General features: G+C 39.7%; 1 protein-coding gene across 5 annotated transcripts in view; it reads left to right on the top strand.

Annotated features, from left to right (window-relative positions):
• myo9aa (myosin IXAa) overlaps window positions 1-20,217 on the top strand; it is an 88,706-nt gene that overhangs the window by 2,317 nt on the left and 66,172 nt on the right. For all 5 annotated transcript variants that reach the window (XM_079459350.1, XM_079459349.1, XM_079459351.1 and 2 more), the window contains exon 2: window positions 16,075-16,988. In XM_079459350.1, coding sequence (XP_079315476.1) covers window positions 16,146-16,988 — 843 coding nt within the window. In that variant the 5' untranslated portion in view covers window positions 16,075-16,145. The remainder of the gene's footprint in view (window positions 1-16,074; window positions 16,989-20,217) is intronic.

Raw genomic sequence — 20,217 nt, 5'->3', positions numbered from 1 at the left:
CTATTCGAATATTCTATTTTTCTCAAAAATAAAAACTGCGTCACCACAGGGTTAAGTTACCAGTACAGAAGACCTAAGAGTTGTCAAGTCTTATTTAATGATTTTATAATATACAGAAAAAAATGTGTATGTGTTCCTAGATCTTTGTTCACTCAGATCGCAAGCTAGTTGAAATATTTTGGAGTACGTAACATTGGATTTTTAAATTCCTAATTTTGTTTATAGAGTGTCCAACAACAAGTTTATGTACATTCTTAACTGACTCAAATTATTTCGTCAAACGCGTTCAGCTTGTGTCGCGAATGGAACGCCTTTCATCATTACTGGATTATGGTTTATGGTTGGATATTATATACAGTGTATAGATAGCAGTTTGAGGCCGATGAAGAAACATCTGAAGACGCTCATCAACAAGAAACTCCAGCAGGACTCTTGTTATCAAAACTTCCAGTGTGACAACATGCATGTTGTGCTTTTGCTCATCATTGAAATCAAATATAATTTTTACTTAAAATACTGTTAATATGTTAGTAATAATATTATTTCGTCTTTATTGAGCGCTGTTGTGTTAGAGCATTTTTATGCCCATCCCAAGAAAGACAAATAAATAAATTAGATATACAAAACATGTGCACGGAAGCTCACTGGATGTGGATAGATTACATTTTTTTATCAGGACCGACATGGACCAGCTTTTGGTTGTGTTAAATGTATTTTATCTTCTATAGGTAACATATAAATCCACATTCATGATGTCTTATTAAAGACCTTACATCGACTGTTCTGAGTTTTACAGAATTGCTTTTGCACCCTTCAAGACACACACTATCGGCTATTAAATAGTCTTTACCTGTCCTGCCTTGGTTATGTGGGGATTTTCAGTTTTGTGTCATTGCAGAAGAGTTTTTCCTCTTGAGTTATATATCTTCAGTTTGATAAGAGAGCAGCTAGATCAAATGGTGTCATTAGCTTTTTCTATGTCTGTGCTGGTGATGAGCGTCTGCATCATGCTTCTGTTATCTCTCAGTTAATGTTTCTGACCTCAGCTAGAACGGCATGGATTGATTGACAGCCAGGAAAATTACATTTTTAGCAGAATATTGCATGCTTACAATTTAAGTTTGCAAATGCAACCGGTCACTCAAGTAATTGTAAGGACCAGCTTTACCGCAAGGCTGGGGTACCTTCTAGTGCATTGCTAGGGTATCACCAGGTGGTAGCTAGGGTGTTCCAGGTGGTTGCTTAAAGGACCACATAGGTCTCTTCATTATTTGTAATGACAAATCATTTGTATTGTTGATTTTTTTGTTTGTATGTCCGTGCTAGCCTAAGTAGGTAACTGTCTGCTTGACAAATGTGCAGGACCAGATAAGGTGTTGACAAGTCACTTTATGTAGTTTAGGGGCCCTAGTGAAGGATGCAGAACTGTAAAACTGGGCCACTTCACTAAAAATACAAGATGATGGGGGGGGGGAAAGTAGGCTGGCTTGACCTTCTTATCACATATGAAGAGACCACACACCTGATGTATTTGTGTTAAGTGCTCAGTCTTTGGTCTGGCCATCAGGAGCGCTGCTCTGTGTATTGTCTCTTGCGCGTTGTTTGACGTGAGGTCCTCGGCGGGACCGCAGAAAAATGTCAAAAAACTGCCGTCTGTTTGAAGGGATACAAAGATTTATCTGTGGTTTATCTTGTCTCAATCTTGCATAGTTTGGAAGATCATTTGTATGTCTTATTTACCCCCTTTGCTACCTTTACATACATATATTTGCAGTTTCATCCTATGTTGTTAATATGAATAAAGTCCAACTGTCTGTTTGTTCCTCTGGCAGACAGCATGCCTGTTGAGAAACTTTCTGCTGGTCAATTGTTGTCTTCAGGCCGTAGCCCACGATTGGCCCAGTCTATTAGCTTGTCCTGAACGAAGCATCATGTCCTGTGTAGATGTGATGTGACAATTTCTGAAATTAAAGTAAGTTTTAGGCTGGCTACGCAAAGCAAAAATGTCACATGAAGCGGAACACTTGCATCTCATGGCATTTTTGATGTACTGAGCAGCATGTGTGGATTCGATATACACTGTGGGAGTTAATTTAACACTGTCGATTTTGCTGTTCACCCTACTTTTTTTATCATTTCAGAAGCCATTTCACTCAAATATATGGAAGAATGTGTGGAAAAACACCATCGAACTTCGGTTTCATGCTGGCTTTGAATGGTGTTATTGTACCTTCACGTAGGTGACATGTTGCTTTACTGTAGACACGCCTAAAGTGAAATATCATTGGTCTAAAATCCCACTCCGTATAACTTTCAGGATGATCAGAAAATATTATAATCAATTCATTGATTAGTGTTATGTAAGCACAGTGATTTTTCTCTACTTATTGCAGTTAAACATGACAAATGCCCAACTATGGTGCATAAATCTAGTTTAGTGAAGGTCCTGGGTTGTTCCACTGTCTCAGTTATTTCAATGTGTACAAGAAATAGTTTTGTGTTCGAGAGGTGCGGTTTAGTCAATATGAACACAATCATTTCATGTGTTTGTTTTGGACCCAAGTCACACCCTTCCGCCCATGTTGGGGTCTTTGTCCCAAGAGCGGGTGCCGTAGAGAGGACAGGAAACAGACTGTTGCCATAGAGACAATGATGGGCTATGACTGCTGCTAACGTGCTTGACCTCCACCTTTCATTTGTTGTCGGACTGTTTCACTTGATGTTTTTTATTTAGCATTTTAGGCATTTTGTGCCAATAGTTTTTTTAGTTGAGGGACAAAATTGGCAGAGATGAAAAAAGTTATGTGCTTGTGTTGCACTCTTTTTTCAAGCTGTTTCTTAAATCTTTTCTTGTAATTTGTTATTTTTTCAAAGCCAAATTGTATGTCAGAGCTGTGTATTTGCGTGACATGAAGCACTAAACCTTTGTACGCTACTAAAGTTTTTTATTAGGACTGACATTTTTTGGAGCACAAGCTAAAGTTTTAGGGGCAACACCTTAAATCAGCCTGCAATGCAATTGTTCAATTATAGTCACGATAAATTAATTTATTGGCACTTACATTAAAAAAAGACGACTGCCTTAAAGTTTTCTGCGATATCATGGGAAAGATAAGTGTCCATCTGATCCACACTAAAAATATCTCGGTGGAAAAAGTACACCATTCGGATATTTCTCGCCTAACGTTTTTTACATACTGAAGTTTCGGAAATACTATTCATACCATGTAGTGTGGAAGTAGGCAATTTCGGAACCAGCCAGTGTGTGTAAATCGTTCTTCTTCTGTGTCCCACATTCTGAGTTTGTGCGCGAGGAAACTGAGCACAAGAATAACACGCCCTAGAAATTCAGTAATACCAACTGAAATTGTGTTTGTCAAAAATTATATTTAATTGTTAAACATGTTACCCATTAAAGCAAAATGAAAGGTCTCGTGTTGTTACGTTCTTACGATGATTTTAATGTGTATTAAGACACTTTTCCTCATGTTCACCAAACACATGTAAATATAACGTCAAATAAAACTTTCACAAGCATTCACCAGGCGTTAGTTCTTGCTTTGAAGGGATTTTAAATGATCCATCGCTGTCTCCAATAACTAAATTTGATATGTATCAAATCACTCGTCCTCGAGCTCAAGAAATCCATCACAGCAAACAGCGACCCGTAGTAATGCACTCATGTTGTGTTTGTGTAAACTTGTCATTGACGACCTGGATTTTGTGCGTCCGCGGGAAACATCAGTGACGCGAGAGACCTGCGCAGTTGACCAACACACACAGCATGCACTTGTGGCGGGTTGCGTTCTACTCTTCTTTCCACATGAAATAACAACTAGAAGAAATTCCTAATTTGCAGGTCTCACATGCGCGTGTACTTGTTAAAAAATGCTCACACTGTCTCGAAAACTGGATGCATATTTAGTCCCGGTCTGGAGCCCTGGACTCACATATTTATATTCGTTTTTAGCTCAAGCTGTTTTTCTTCATGAACTTGAATAAATACAGTTTTCTTGGCGTGTTTTCAGTTCGATAAACATGAAATACCAGTAAAGCTTCTGCGAAGATTTGTGTTGCCAATGTCTTAACTCAAAGCTCCAGATCATATTCATCTGTGGTCTGTTTGCTGAGGTGGATTTTGCAGGACAGATTACATAAAGATAAGCAAATATATATATAAATTTTTATATTAACACGCTTGAGTCAGCATTGCAATAAAAGTGCACCATGGTTTCAGAGCACGCAGTCAGCTCTCTCCTGCAGAGAGAAACTCTCTAAACTCTTACTTAAAGCCTTGCATTTCAGTGGATATCCACACGTGCTGTGCACGCACCTGTCAGCATTTAGCGTTACTCATGCATGTTCCTGTTATAGCTCGGAATGCTGGGTAAACGTGAGCTGCGGTTGTGTCATTCAGGCGGGTCTGTGATTATTTACATGTTGTGAGAGGGGTCGCCTCCAACCCCATAGGTCCTCTTTTATTACATCGATGATGGTGACGTGTGCCGAACCCGAGCCAAGGTTTGGATGGCTGTGTCGGGCCTGGGCGAGCACTCGGGCCAAGGTCAGCAAAACCACTTTAGTAGTACTGCAGTGCAGTTTAAGCCAGACAATATGTCTGCACTCGGGAGTCGGGACTGCCATCGATTAACAGATCTGACTTCAGTCTCATGTGGATGGGTCACATGCAGCCAGCTTTCATTTCTATGTGTACTGTGCTTTTGGAATTAAAGAGTCATATTTTACGAACTTCCGCAGAAAATATGCACATATACTTTTGCATTTGTTGTTGCGCTGCATTTTAGGAAAGATTCATTTGTAAATGATTGTGCATTGAGGCAGACTTGACAGAGATGGATCGTGAATGCGGACTGAGTGCTGCTTTTTCGTGTAGATTGGATTTCAGCTGATGCATGTACCAGTAAGACAATCGTGCGCGTGGACCTATGATATCACGATGCTTTTTCTGAAGTATGAGATCAGAGTAAGATTTATAGCTTTCTGTGTAATCTGGGCGAGTCTTTAACAAATTACTATACAAACCTCCCTTTTATGTTCCTGATACCGATTCACCGATCACCTCCTTTTACTGGTGTGGTTTTTACACAAACCGACGTGATTGATAGTCACAGAGTTTGCTATCTATTACCCCTCTTCTTGGACTGTCTAAATGTGCTTTGCTTACAGTTTACTCATACTGCACATTTATGATTCATAATGATGATGCATTACCTGGATCTCTTTGTGCTCCCGAGGGGATATTCGTGCAATGATGAATAGACATCTCTGAGCTTCAGGTTAGATATTGTGCTGGTGAAAACACTAAGAGGTTATCCTAATGTTCCTTATGGTCTATATGATTTCAGGAAAATGTTTGACTAGATGTCTAGTCTTAAGCTTACTACATATCGAGGATTTCAAATGTGTTTATCAAATAAATAGAAAGGTTTTATTAAAGAAGCAACACTGGTATTATTAGGTAAATTCACAAAACAATGTAATACGTTTTAGGCATGACCTTTATCTAATCTGATGGCTCCAACTTTAGTCTAGAAGTTTTCTTTTTTTGCACAGTAGTAATATGTCCAGATGTTGTTGACGAAGACTGAAGGATGTGTTGTTTCTCCAAAATGTTTGTTAAATACTTTTATATCTCACGCCAAAGAGGTTTATGAGCTCTGCGCTGATGTTCTCGTACGGCCGATTTTGCTTCCTGTTCAACCACAAATATTTCATTGTTTGAATCCAAACTGTAATTAAACTGTGTGTTATTGTGCCTTCAGTTCCCCTACACAACATAGACAAGATGGAATCAACCTATATGTTGTATAGTAGATGGAAATTCGCCTCTTCTTCTTCTGAAAATCTGTGTAGAGCAGGATATATGCTGGAGAACAGGGTCAGGTATATTCCACCGTAGAAGCTTTTAATAGCGGTTTGTAACGGTCTGAGAGTACCTTTTGGAGTACCTATCGGAGCATTTGCTTTGCAAATCCAGAGGCTCGGTGTGTGCCAGGAGGATGTGATGTCACAGTTAGGAACGATGTCATTCCCTCAGCCGTGCTCTCTGTGACTCCCTGACAGGCTGCTGAATGACTGGAGAACTCTTTTTACCTTCCCATGTTCCTTCTTTTATCTGTTCTAGGCTGCGTTGCGTCTCAGTTCACACACCATCTGCCCTTCGAAGTATGCAAGATAAGAAATCGTGCATCTTAATTCAAAATGCACTCCATGTGTCTGAAATTTCTGAAGTTTCACGTTTGTTATGTTGGTGGTAGACCAGTGGTTGACTTACAAGGGGGTCTCAAGATGACCATTATTTTCAAATTAGGGGTGCTCCGATTGATCAGTCGTCGATCATTATTGGCCGATAATCACTTTAAATAGCTTGATCTCAATAATCGATTTTTCGTAAAAAAAAATATTTTAAATCTAACATGCATAATTAAATGTTAAATGTATTTGTTCAGCATTTCGATTTGGTTAGAAATGTTCTGTTGGTTGTATTTGGTCTTAACGTTTGTGTAGTGTTTAGAAACCGAAACATCCAAAGTGGTCTATGTGTCAACGAACAAACGTGTGACATGACAGTGACTATATCGTGGATGTCCGGAAAGTATGCATACTGCATCCACACATACTAGCGACCACCGTCGCTAAAGAGACCATTCAATACAGAGCGCTGCATTTCTCCTCACTCATAGTGAAAAGAAGCGTGCACACATAAATAAACAAGTTGGCGATAAGTTTGGATATTCGAAAGGTTTCCTTCCATTGAACCTCGTCAACAACGCCATCGACAAAGTTGTACCACCATCTACCAGTCCTCTGTACTACTGTACTCCGTCCTACTGATCCAAAAGCGCCGTTTAAAAACCCTTCGTCGCCGTGAATGAGTGTTAAGATTTTGCTGTAAGTCTCCGCTGGTGATTATAGCACTGGTGTAGTAAATCTACACCTTTGCTGGAGAAGCGTTAACAAACTAAGAAAATAAGAAATGAAAGTCTCCATCATGCTCACCATCATCTTGTATCCAGTGACTAAGAGAGAGAGAGAGAAGATGGTGAAGAGAGGGTCAAGCGAGCAGGAAACGACAACACGAATAGTGTGACACACAGACGTGCCGCTGTGATGCAGGAGTGGAAACAGGGAGGGAATCTCTCTTTTTAAAAAGGCCTGTTGTTTTGGCTGTTCACTCAGAAGAGTGGCTATTATAGATAAGGTCTGTAGAGTGAAATGTCACAAGCCAACACAGGAAATGGAGAGAGCGAGAGAGAGCGAGAGCGAGAGAGAGCGAGAGAGAGAGAGAACGAGAGAGAGAACGAGAGAGAGAGCGAGAGAGAGAGCGAGAGAGAGAGAGAGAGAGAGCGAGAGAGAGAGCGAGAGAGAGAGCGAGAGAGAGAGCGAGAGAGAGAGCGAGAGAGAGAGCGAGAGAGAGAGCGAGAGAGAGAGAGAGCGAGAGAGAGAGCGAGAGAGAGAGCGAGAGAGAGAGCGAGAGAGAGGGCATTGTCTGTCTGTGCTTTGAACACTCGGTGTACTGTCATCCTCTCCAGCAGATTGGACACTAGTCCAGATAGAGTAGGATTACACTCCCGCTATAACAATATTCTGAGTTCTTAAAGGGACATTACATTTACACTCAGAGAAATGTCTGGACAGGACCAAGCTAGCTTTTATGTGCTTCGAATTATGCTAAACTGCTTTTCATATACAGTAGATTGCTTAAAAGTATCTTCATGTCATCTAAGACAGCTTTTGAAATAAACCCATCTTGTCTTCATCAGTCAAAGGAGATTTTACCCCTGATGTGGAAGGCTACATATTTTGGTTCAGAAATAAAACGCATGAAACTGGATATGTTAAGGAACCCTTGTTCTTCTTAATGAATGATCGCCCGCCCAGAGGCCTGCAGAAATATCTTTATCTAGACCTCATGAACACGAGTCCTGTAGGCAGGTCACAGATCTGTTCTTTGTGTTCATTTGGATATTTATCAGAACAGCTGGCTCGGTCTCTTCAGGCCAATGGTCACGTCTGGGTTAATCAAGCTGGATGTAACAACATGTATTTCTTGTACTGGGATTTGCACAACTAAATTTTGCCGGGTTTGTTATTGTCTGAGTGTCAGTATCTTGCGAAGAATACACTGATTGATTATCTGATGATACGGAGGAAAAGTTTAAAGGTGCAGGTTACTTTATGCTCTTGTCTTAACATTGGGTGAAATCCAAACTAACATTTCCCACAATATCAGACACCTTAAAGTTTCAGTGTATGAAATGATGCAACATCTTGTGGTGAGGTTGTGAATTGCAACCAACGGATCACTCCACACCTCCTCTTTCAAATGCACAACCGTAGCAGACACAGGACAAAGATGTCGTCACGTTTTCGCTTCTTTGCCGAAGGAGATGATGTATTTACGTAACGCGTTCCGTAGAGAAGTTTGTCCGTTTAGGGCAGGGGTCGGCAACCCGCGGCTCTAGAGCCGCATGCGGCTCTTAAGCGCCGCCCTAGTGGCTCCCTAGAGCTTTTTCAAAAATATGAAAATTTAAATATAATTTCTGTAGGAGGAAAAACATGACAAACATTCTTAAAGTTTTTCAACGTTGTAAAAATGTGTATAATATTTAATTTCAACATTTCTGTCAACGAAGATTTACGTCATATACTGCGACACGCGTTTCTGTCCGATCGGCGGCGGCGCGCGTGATGCCAGACCGGTGGCTGACAGACACACAAACAAACCGGCGGGTGTGTCATGGATCCCAAGGGGAAAAATAGAAAGATAGTTGAGGAGAACAGATGATTCAACAGTTCTTGGACCAAATCATTTGCTTTCATTGCCAATGTGGAAAATTAGAGGAGCGCAAAGATAAATTTAAGAAGTGGATTGCATCTCCAAACTCCACTACTGCTGCTAGTTTTGTTGCCACCCGGGATATAATAAAGCGTGGGAAAACGTTCAGTTCACAGATGATACTGATTTTTGTCAGTATATAGTATATAGTTTGGGGGAAGAGGATTGTATTGTATTATTGAGGATTAAAGAGGACTGCATTTTATATCCATGGGGATGTCTGAAATTACAGGATGCATATGCATGTTGCACATTTTGTTGTTTTTCCGAATCCTAAAGTAAAAATGACATCAAAAATCTGATTTCTTTATTGTATTTCTTTAATTTCATCAATGCAACGAAACATAATACATTAAAATTATAATGGAAGTTAAACCTAAAGCACCATCGTACAGCAGAGTAGTCACGTGGTGCGTCATTCCCTCCAGGATGCGATGCAGGGGAAAATAAACATTTAATCATGAATGCTCATTATGTATTTGTAGCCTACTTATCATTTTGATACTAGGGGGGTAATAAAGCTAATATAGACACTTACAGCATCTGTTGCCTTCATTATAAGGCTTATATAAGGCTTTTAATTTTTTGCGGCTCCAGACAGCTGTTTTTTTTTTTTTTTGTCCAATATGGCTCTTTCAACATTTTGGGTTGCCGACCCCTGGTTTAGGGCTACTGTAGAAACGACATGGTAAATTCCATGTAGAAAAACCTCATTCCTCTGCAGCGTAACTGTTGACAATATACAAGCAGTGTCTTTTTGTGAAGACACCCAACATTATTTTTGCAAGAGACTGAGGCGGCAAGAAATTGACGGAGGCGGCCGCCTTCAATTCTTCTATGCAAGAAAAACCCTGGATTATAATTTTTGTAATAATCGAGCAGCCCTAGTATTTGCTCAATAACCGATTTTTGTTTCATCTTCACCAAAAGAAGTTACAGCCTCTGGAAATACTTTTTCTCTTTTCTACTCTGTTTTGCCTGTTTTACAAGCTAATAACTTTCTGTCACCCTCTTTAATGTCTGGATGTCACAAGCTAGATTTTTAAAATAGCTTCAGCTAAAATCAAGTGAACAGCGTATGTAGACACGCTTAAAAAACAGTCTTGACAAGGTCATTGTCGCTACTATCGGTGTCTGTAGCTGTAGGCAAGTCATGGGTTATAGTCGTGGGCCAGTAGAGCTCTCATCTCTAACCGTGTGGCTGTTTGAAGCAGGTCTGGCCTGTAATTATGCAGACATTTGGTGGGGGGGTTGTCCATGGGGCAAGTTGGTGCCTGAACTGGTATGCCCCCCAGGCCTCTTTTACCCCTCTACCCCGTCATAAATCAAAAGACCAGCTGCTAACAGCTTATTATCTGTGTAATTATCTCATCCTGTAGTCCTGCTTTATCTCGAAGACAGCCTGGGCCCCACTGCCTACAAAGACTGCTTCTTTATTTAAACAACTCTTGCATGGCTGATCAAATTTTTCAGCTCTGCATCCACCAAAGACATTGCATGGGACGTTCCCCCCAACGCATAGCGCAAGCAATGTCAACATTATAATTTCTATTTATGCAATTGGCAGACACTTTTGTCCTAAAAGTGATCGTCCTTTCAAACATTTATGACTTTCTTTCTTCCGCAGCACCCAAAATAAGATATTTTGAAGAATGATGTTAACTAGACTCCATTCACTTGCATTGGTTTTGTGTCCATACAATAGAATTGAATGTGGGCCTGTGCTGTTCAATCGTAGGTTTTAGGTGAACAGTCCCTTTAAGAAACTTTACTTAGCCAGTTTTGAGGTTGTATATGTCTCGGATGTTGCGTTATAGTTTCTCCAAAGTAATGCATGGTTTCCCCCACTTGACGTTCAGCATTTTTCCCTTGCGACTTGGCAGCAGTCCTACGGAACAGTCCTCTTCCTTTACTTTGAAATTCGTTTGTGTTGCAACCGTATATCTTTGCTTATTACCAGCAATAATAAAGCCAGGCCCAGAGGCAGTGAACATTATGAGCGAGATTATGGATGTTGGTCCTCTGTGTGTTTTCGAAGGTTGCGTCCAGTGATGTTTGTGTTTAAAAGTGTGATTTCCTCTTTCCTGCTTCTCAAAGCGTTATGGACTCTCTACAGTAACTTCCGAGAGCTTGTAAAGCTGCGGAAAATAAGCCTGTATGTCGAAGACTGGTCTTCCATGCACCATTACTCCCTGTTTCAACTAAATACATACTTTAGTCTCTATGGTGATTGGCTGGTTCTCAGGTCATATGCTCGTATTGTATAGCTGAACTGAAAAACATCTTAGGCATTGGGTTTATGGGCAAAGGCTCCGTTTTACTAATTGATTTTCGCTTGCAGGGTCATAGACGTGGCAGTGGTGTTTGAATAGAGCTCTATATACAAGTGTCCAGCATATGAGGTGAATGTGGGGGTTTAAGTTTCCTCTGGTTTCAGTGCACAGCGCAGGACTTTAGGGCATATTTAGGGCCCACGTGGAATCACATTTTTCTGTTGGTGAAAATCATTTTTTATGCCCGAAGAACTCCTAGAAATTAGGTTTAACCTTAAGAAAACCTTGATGGTTTAGGACAAAAAAAAGCCCTAAATTATCATTCTCATTGTATCTGGATGTTAGATTCTTTTGGGGGGGTATTGTATTTATGTTTGGGTGTTTATGTGTGTGCATATATACATGTGTCCAGTTCATATTTCACCCCAAAATGTTTATTTAATAAAAGTTAAAATATATTGTAAGGAGTAACACTTGACTATAAGGTCTCATTTATTTAGAAAGTGCATTAGCTTTTAGCTAATATAAATATTTACAGCATTTCTTGGATTTGTTGATGTTAAAGTCAGAGTAAAGTGATATTAAAATATGTGTTCTAAGTTTGTTACACTAAAGTGTGTTATTAACCACCCAGCCAATTTGAATGGAGAAAAAAACATCTATGTAAATAAAATAAATGATCAAAATCTTGGAAAAGAACAGGACCAGTTTCTTCATCTTAGGCCCGCCCAGAAAACCCTGAACACAGAATTGGTAACAAACTGTTAAAATGTTTAACTCCACAATTTAGTACTATATACTTCTGAGTCTTTGTCAGGTGTTGTGTGTAAATGTGATTGACACAACGTGAGGTTGTTTTCATTTTTTAACGTGCAGACATTTTGGACTCAATGTGCAATGGCCTTCACACTCAAATTTCAAGTCTGATTTGTTGGCCAAAAAGGGTCATATCATTTAAAATGTATTATATGCACAATTTTGTAGACATTATACAATGCATTTTATCCAGATTTGGTCTTTTTGATGTTGATTTATCAACGTTATTGTCTTCTCTCGGTCATTAGCTGACACAGGCTAATATACACGTGTGCTCTAATACAGAATAAATAACCAAACTTATTATTACCAATCATCTCATTATTGTGTTTATCAGTATATTCTCATAATGTATAAAGTTTACGATTATGGTGGATGCCAATGTCTTAAAGGCAGTAGTTTAAAGCTATGATTTAATGCACGCTTACCTTGAACAGATGCTTACTGATACTGAACGCGTTCTTCTTTTATGGCAGGCAGGCTGGTCAAGAGGACATTCCGCCACCTACTGTCCCTGTGTGTTTATATATCTGATCTTATGTTTTACGTGTTATATATGGAAAACGCGTGTGCTGCGCTGCTGCGAAAGAGAACAGGTTTAGGTGACGACCATTTGACATCACGGATTTTGATGCAAAAAAATTGTCAGCCTCCCAAGAAAAAATATTTCTTCAAAGTTTATGAATACTGTTTTTTATTTTCCAATTATAAAGTCAATGCCTTTTTACATATACACATACACATTTAAAAAAAATATACGATGGGTCGGGTCGGACTCGGGTCTAACGTTATCGGGTCTGTCTCAGGTTCGGGGCTTTAAAAAATAAATAAACAATTGGCATGTCGGGTTTGGGTAAAAGTTATTCGGGTCATTTCAGGTCGGGTAAAGATCTTTGGACCCGAGAAGACCTCTACTCTACACCCAAGGATCCTTTTAACATACTAAATAAACAGATTAAACACTATAAAAGTTTTGTTCATTGTCGGTTCATGTTAAGTTGAACCATATTGTAACATTGAATACTGATCTGCGTCTTTGTGTATTTCAGCGGTTGCTCTTTCAGCGCTTAACCTCCAGCCACATTCGTCCGCTGTCTGTAACAATTACATCACTTCGCATGCATCCACAAGGACATGCTGCAGAATGCCCTCACTGTCTCTCACCATAAAGATAATTTGTTAACAAAGGTTTGCAAATTCCTGCGAGAGATTCGCACTCTTGATGCCGAGAACGTTGAAGGTTCCAGTATGCGATAAAGTTACTAAACAACTGTTATCAGAGAAGATCTTTGCTAGCATTTACAGCCCTTGAAATGTTTGTTACGCCTGCTATGTTGCCCAACCCGTGTTTGGCTGAAAAAAAGTGCACCTTCTGGCTTCTGGGAATTTGTTAGATATGTGGTTACTTCTAGACCAGTTCGTGTTTGTGAATTGCTTTCTTGTGTTGACAAGGCTGATGATGTAAACGTGGGCCGAGGTGCAGAATCATCCTTTAATTCTGCTATCCTTTAAGTAGTGTGCTGACCATCTGCTCCGCTGTGAGGTCCCCAAATCCTTTGAGAGCTCAGTGAAGTGCGCCTCTAATACGCTCCTTATGGCCCCACGCAATCTGGTTTGGCCTTCAACTAAGGTGCTTGTTGTGAGCGGGTTTGGGTGTGCAGTCGTGCCACTCTGTGTTGTGTTGTGTTGTAAGTAGGAAATGCTAAAGTTAAATACAAGGTTTTATATTGTAAACATGTTGCAAGACGATTATTTAACCATGACAATCTCTGGTGTTGATTTCCTAGACATGAACGTCAAAATCCTTCTTTTACCGTTTAACATGTTCCGTTGCATGTTAAACAGGAAATAAATAGATAAATGTTTGGGGGCTTGATTTTACCCTCGATAAAAACTGTTGTTCCATACCATTGTTTTAACAGTGTAAAGGTATACTAACCAACTTTACTTCAAAAGCAGTGGTTCATTTGTGTTTTTTGTTTTCGCTGTCCTTCTGAAACATTGTTTGTCCAAATTCTCTGTTTTCAGGAAATGCAAAACACTGTACTTTTACTTGTCTGTCTACAGAAGTGGTGCCACTTGGGCGGCCATGTTTGCAAAGCCTCTGGGCAGCTATTTACGTCATACATACCTGCAAACTCGCTGCTTTCAGGCAAAGTGTGAAATTGCGTCTGCGTTAAAGTAATGAATTTGTACATTGACCTGTTGTAAAATGGCCTCTGGGTCGACAGAACGTGACACTGTGGAGACTTTAGTGTAAAAGAGCGACAGCACGTCAGTTGTGTGGGACTAGTTTGGCTGTTTTGTGTGGATGATGCTGCGAAGTGTCAGGTATTGTGTGTGCTAACATTTAATGCTGCCTCAAGGGGTAAGACTACTAACGTCATGCAGCACTTATACAATAATAAAAGACAATAAGATAATACTTATAATACTAATAGTTCATATTTTTATTTATTTAAAGATTGACTAGTAAGTTATCAGCCGGTGCTATCAACATGTTTATCATATGTTTATTACAGTCACTGCATTATCAAATGACATTTTCACATTTACTTTCTCCCACAAATGAAGTTGAATTTTCAAGTTTGTAATCAAGATTTTAAACAATGACTTCTGATCGTAACCCACCCATCCAGCATCATTCAATGTCCTCTGTAGACTCACGTGTGGATGATATGAATAACATCACTGTAGTGTAGAGATGTGAACAGAGGCTTCAGTGAGACCTGTCTAAGCACCTGAGAGGGCTGGCTGACGTCCAGATCTTAGTCCCACAACGGCGGGGTTCATTGGCTCCTGCTGAGAGACGGGCACCGGCAGACAGAGGCACATTGACCTCACAAGCACAAATAAATATACGCCGCTCTGTTGAAACATCCAAGTCTATTAGTGTTTGAGTGGTTGTTTCAGAGATAGCCTGTGCCCTCAGCTCAAATAATACATGAGACCGTGTGAAGATGCCGAGCTTCAGGTCTATGGGTGTTATTTTAGTAAATGAACCTGTTTATTGCTGAATCTTTGTTGTGTAATTGGATGTTTTATTTAATGGCTTGACATGTGTGTAACGTTTAAAGCCATCGAGACAAGTAATTGAGCGACGTCATTTTCTATACACAGTGCTTTCGTGATGAATAGTAACCCTTTGAGACTATTCAGTCATTATTAAGTGGACGGTTGTGAATCGTGTTATTGTGTGTCTGTTGGAAAAGGTGGCAGCTGGTGATTTTTGGCAGCGGACTGGAGTTCTGTACTCTGTTGAGAGCAGATAGTGACCCAGTATGTGCTGTATCTGTCCATAGAAACTCTTAAATCAGTCGATTTTAATTGCTTACAAACCGCAGCTAATGGTTTAACTGTTAACTGTTGATTTGTGCTATAAACTTTATGCATTAAGCAGTGGATGCTTTATAAATCACTATTGCTTAAATGAGAAAGTGTAACAATTTCGGGAATAAAAATCTAAATTTACACATTGATAATAATTGTATTTTTCTTCTGATGATAATAATAGTTTTACGGCAATATAAACTTGGTCTTCAATAGAGTATTATAGCTAAGCGAAATCAGTTATCACACCTTAAAAAAAAGCCTTTGTAGTTTATAAGAACATATTCAAATCAATACAAATGACTTTATTTACAACACAATAGTATCGTAATATTTTGAACATTTAAAAAACAAAATGAGTACTTCATTAAAGGAGCAGTTCACCTTCAAAATGAAAATTCTGTCATAATTTACTCACCATTGAACCTGTATGACTTTCTTTCTTCTTCAGAACACAAAAGAAGATCTTTTGAAATATGTTTGTAACAGAACAGCACAGTCCCCATTCACTTCTATTGTAACCAATGCATGTTGGGAGCTCGACCAACAGGATTACTTCCATTGCGCTTTAATGCATGTTGTATTTTGTATCACAATATATATTATACCGCCTTATATTTGCAAACACCCATGGAGAAATGTTTCATAAACTTTTGTAATATGTTAAAAAAGGTATGCCATTTGATTTGAAAGTGTTATATTATTGTGATTGGCCTTTAAAAATAAATATCGGATTTCATTAAAAACCTGGTTGTTCACATTTTTGCTTTCTCGCTCTCTTTATTTCTCTGTCAGTTGTGATGTCTTGAAGCAGCGGCCCCTTTGAAGGATGTGCAGTGAGTGCTGATGGAAACTTCTGCTCCAATATGAATGTTCATGATGTTGGTGGGAGACGACGCTTTGAGGACTCTGAGTTCACCCTGCGCATCTACCCAGGGGTCATCGCAGAGGGCACAATCTACTGCCCCATCACCGCCCGTAAGATCACTTCAGCCGCGGAGGTCATCGAGCAGGTCATCGACAGACTGCGTCTGGATCGGACAAAATGCTACGTCCTGGCAGAGGTGAAAGAGTTCGGTGGGGAAGAATGGATCCTCAACCCTACCGACTGTCCCGTCCAGCGCATGATGCTGTGGCCCCGCATGGCACTGGAGAACCGCTTCAGTGGCGAGGACTACCGCTTTCTGCTGCGGGAGAAGAACCTCGACGGCTCCATCCACTACGGCAGCCTGCAGATGTGGTTGCAGGTCACGGAGGAGCGACGGCGCATGATGGAGAGAGGCTTCCTGCCACAGCCCTTACCCAAGGACTACGACGATCTTTGTAACCTTCCGGATCTCAACGAAAAGACCCTGCTGGACAACCTGCGCAGTCGCTTCAAGCAGGAGAAGATCTACACCTACGTGGGCAGCATCCTCATAGTCATCAATCCCTTTAAATTCTTGCCCATCTATAATCCCAAATATGTCAAGATGTACGATAATCACCAGCTGGGGAAGCTGGAGCCACACATTTACGCAGTGGCGGACGTGGCTTACCACGCTATGCTGCAGCGTAAGCGGAATCAATGCATTGTTATTTCAGGGGAAAGCGGCTCAGGCAAAACCCAGAGCACCAACTTTCTCATCCATCATCTCACGGCACTTAGTCAGAAGGGGTTTGCTAGTGGTGTGGAGCAGATTATTTTGGGTGCTGGACCGGTGCTGGAGGTAGGAACTGGTTTAATTTACATTTATGCATATGCTTTTATCTTAAGTGCCTTACAGTGCATCCAAGATTTTGCATGCATGTTCCCTGAGAATCGAACCCATGACTTTTGAGCTTATAACCAATTGAACTCAATTGATCACTTTGTTTATAGTAAAATTATCTTATTTTGTTCCAGGTTTTTTACCTTTCTCGACCGTAACTCTGATGCTAGAAAAGTACAGCTTGGCTTTGTCGAGTGGAAACTTTGTGCTGTTTGAGTTCAGATGAGGTTTACTTTAAAAGTGTAAAGCAAGCACTCTTTTAAAGGAGCAATCTGGAATTTTCTTTTCCACAAGGGGACCCAGTGGTCTTTATAGATAGAAATAGTTCATTCTGAGGTAATGAAAACATAATGCTTCGTTATGTAATGTCTTTATACACCTCTGAAGACATAGTTATTTATATAATATTACATAAATCCTCCAAAAGATTACACATGGCACCTTTAAGGGATGTGAATATTGCCAAAGTGCCATGTGATGTCTTTGTCTGGATTGATTCTAGTAGCGTGATGTTGGCCATTAAGTGGACGAAACATTAAAACATGTCTTCCCAAAAAAAAATGAAAATTTCCAAAAATGTTCGAAACATGGGTTGTGAAATGTATCCAACCCTTAAAGCGTCACTGAGGTGTCTTGAAATATGTAGCATTGTTCGATGCGTTGACGTAATTTCCCCTTAAAATAATAGTTCTCAAACGTTCAGTAGCATTTAGTTACCCCACACCCTGGGATATGACTGGAAACTGATGTGCAGAATGAATTTATTGCTCTAAACTGGTGTAAGAGGCTTAGTTTTGATCAATGTGAGCCTTGTTAATGTTTTGGTGCACGCTGGTTTATAGATATCCTTGCTAAATACTAAAAGCCACTGACCTTTTAATTTATATTTTTATTTCACAAGGGCTTTATGCTCTTGCACAGCTTTGTTTTGCGATTCGAATCGCTTCTTATTTATATGATTTCGATTTCATATCTATATGTTATCAGTACATACATTATACGCCAGTTTTGCAGACATGGAATCCATATTTTAATGTATGCCGGTAACTGAAACCCTACTACTCGGCTATATCAGTAAACACGCATTCACATTAACAGAGCCCACACAATTATGTTTGGAATTGCTTTTTATTTTTTACTTTGGGTAACCGAACAAGTAACCAACATGAAACATGTTTATAAAACTAAAACGGATTTCAACATTCAAAACGGCGGCAGTGATGGCGACATCTTGAGGAGAGGCGAGATATAGATGTTCACATCCTTGAAGTAAAGCACGCACATTAAGAATCGGTTCAGGGATTTCACAAATCTATATTGTTTCATTATATTGAAGATCGATAAAAATCGAAGAATAAATTTTTTTACCCAGCCTTACTCTTTACACAAACTACATGAGAACTACGTGAGCGTTTGAAATGCTCATCATACTTTCAGTAATCTGATTTATTGCGCTGTACTTTCCTCCTTTATTAGCTTTCAGATGTTTCTTATGCCTTGTTACCTACATAATCAAGTGATGAATAATATCTTAGAAAGATCAACGGCTAGTCATGCATGGGAGACACTGTTGATCTAGTGTATCAAAGAAAGAAAGAGCTAGTGAATTTTAAAGCTGGTTTTGTTCATTCCAGCGACGCCAGTAATTCCACTTTGTTGCCATGTTTGTCACAGGATGCTGTTTTGACAACATTATTGCAGATATTGTGGTTAAAGTGACAGAACAGGTATGCCGTCCTTGAGTTCGCAGTCATGTTTTTGTTTATGAATCGTTAAGGCATTACTTTTCTTATTTCTGGTGAATATGTAAATAAAACTAAGACATTATAGATAAAATTGTGCATGGCCTCTTGTAACTTATTCCTGTTATAAAATGCTGATTTTATAGTAACAGCAATATGAATGTGTTCATGTTAAAAAAATCACAACAAATCTTTGAAATAATATAAATCAGTAGTAGGTGCATTTCATGTAGAATTTATTATAAAATATGTTTGCTCACAGTCACAGATGTGCAATGTGCATGTTTCGTTCATTTTGCATTGTATTGTATTGTATTGTTGAACGTGAGATTTTAAAACGGCATTGATACGTTTCAAAAAGATGTTCAATGGTTAATGTTAGCCTGGAGGCAAGCATAGATTTCATTCGACACAAATGTAAATAGGCCTTTGGGGATAGACCGTTGTGTACCTTTGCGTCGATTGTTTAGTCTACAAAACATAAGCTCTTCCAAATTATTTATTTACGAGTTGTATCTAATGCTCGCTTTATTTATTTTGAGTGATGTGACTCAAAAATTCTATTTTTATTGTCATCCACAGGCTCACGAAAAGGCTAATGCTAAAGCATATGGGTTAATGTCCGGTCATGTTGTGTAGTTGAATGGCTCTTGAGTGGACAAAACTGGCTTTAATTGTTTGCAGAGTGAGATTGTGTGATAATGTCAAGCGTATGGTGAAAGTGACCTATTTGAAAGTGAAAGTGACCTATTTGTCAGTTATGGAGAACCATACCTGAAATTTGCCCTCTGCATTTAACCCATCCAGAGAGTAGTGAACACACGCACAGCAAGTGGTGAACACACATACACCCGGAGCAGTGGGCAGCTATCACTGCAGCGCCCGGGGAGCAAGTAGGGGTAAGGTGCCTTGCCTCAGTCGTTACCTGCCGGCCCTGAGGATCGAACTGGCAACCTTCTGGTCACGAGTCCGACTCTCTAACCATTAGGCCACGACTGCCCTTGAGTAGGAGACACACATCCCACTAATACTCCCAGTATCACCAAAGAGAACAAATTGCTGAATGCCCTTCTTAAACCTTGACTTTGGACATCCCTCATGAAACACAAACGAAACGAATGTGCATGTGTTGTTAAACTAAACTCAATATAACACGAGAACGATTCTGCCAATTTATGGAGAAATTCCATCCGTTTCATAAATGAGGCCTACCGAAGGTTAAAACGATGAAGCCTTCAGAACACATACATACCAATACCAAAATACATACCAAAAGAGTAACGCAAAGTAAAATGACAAGAATCCTAACTAACTGTCTCATCAGTATCTATGAAATACTGCCTTGACCAAAAGATCCCAAGCACTGAATCAACAGCTCTTTCAATATCACAACAGGTTTGTTGGATGAATAGTCCTCAGTACACATTAGCCAACTCATAACAGTA

Source organism: Barbatula barbatula (genome assembly GCF_947034865.1).
Source record: "Barbatula barbatula genome assembly, chromosome: 1".
Taxonomy (NCBI): domain Eukaryota; kingdom Metazoa; phylum Chordata; class Actinopteri; order Cypriniformes; family Nemacheilidae; genus Barbatula; species Barbatula barbatula.
The sequence above is the reverse complement of the archived record's forward strand: the minus strand, read 5'-3'. Positions and strand labels throughout refer to the sequence as shown.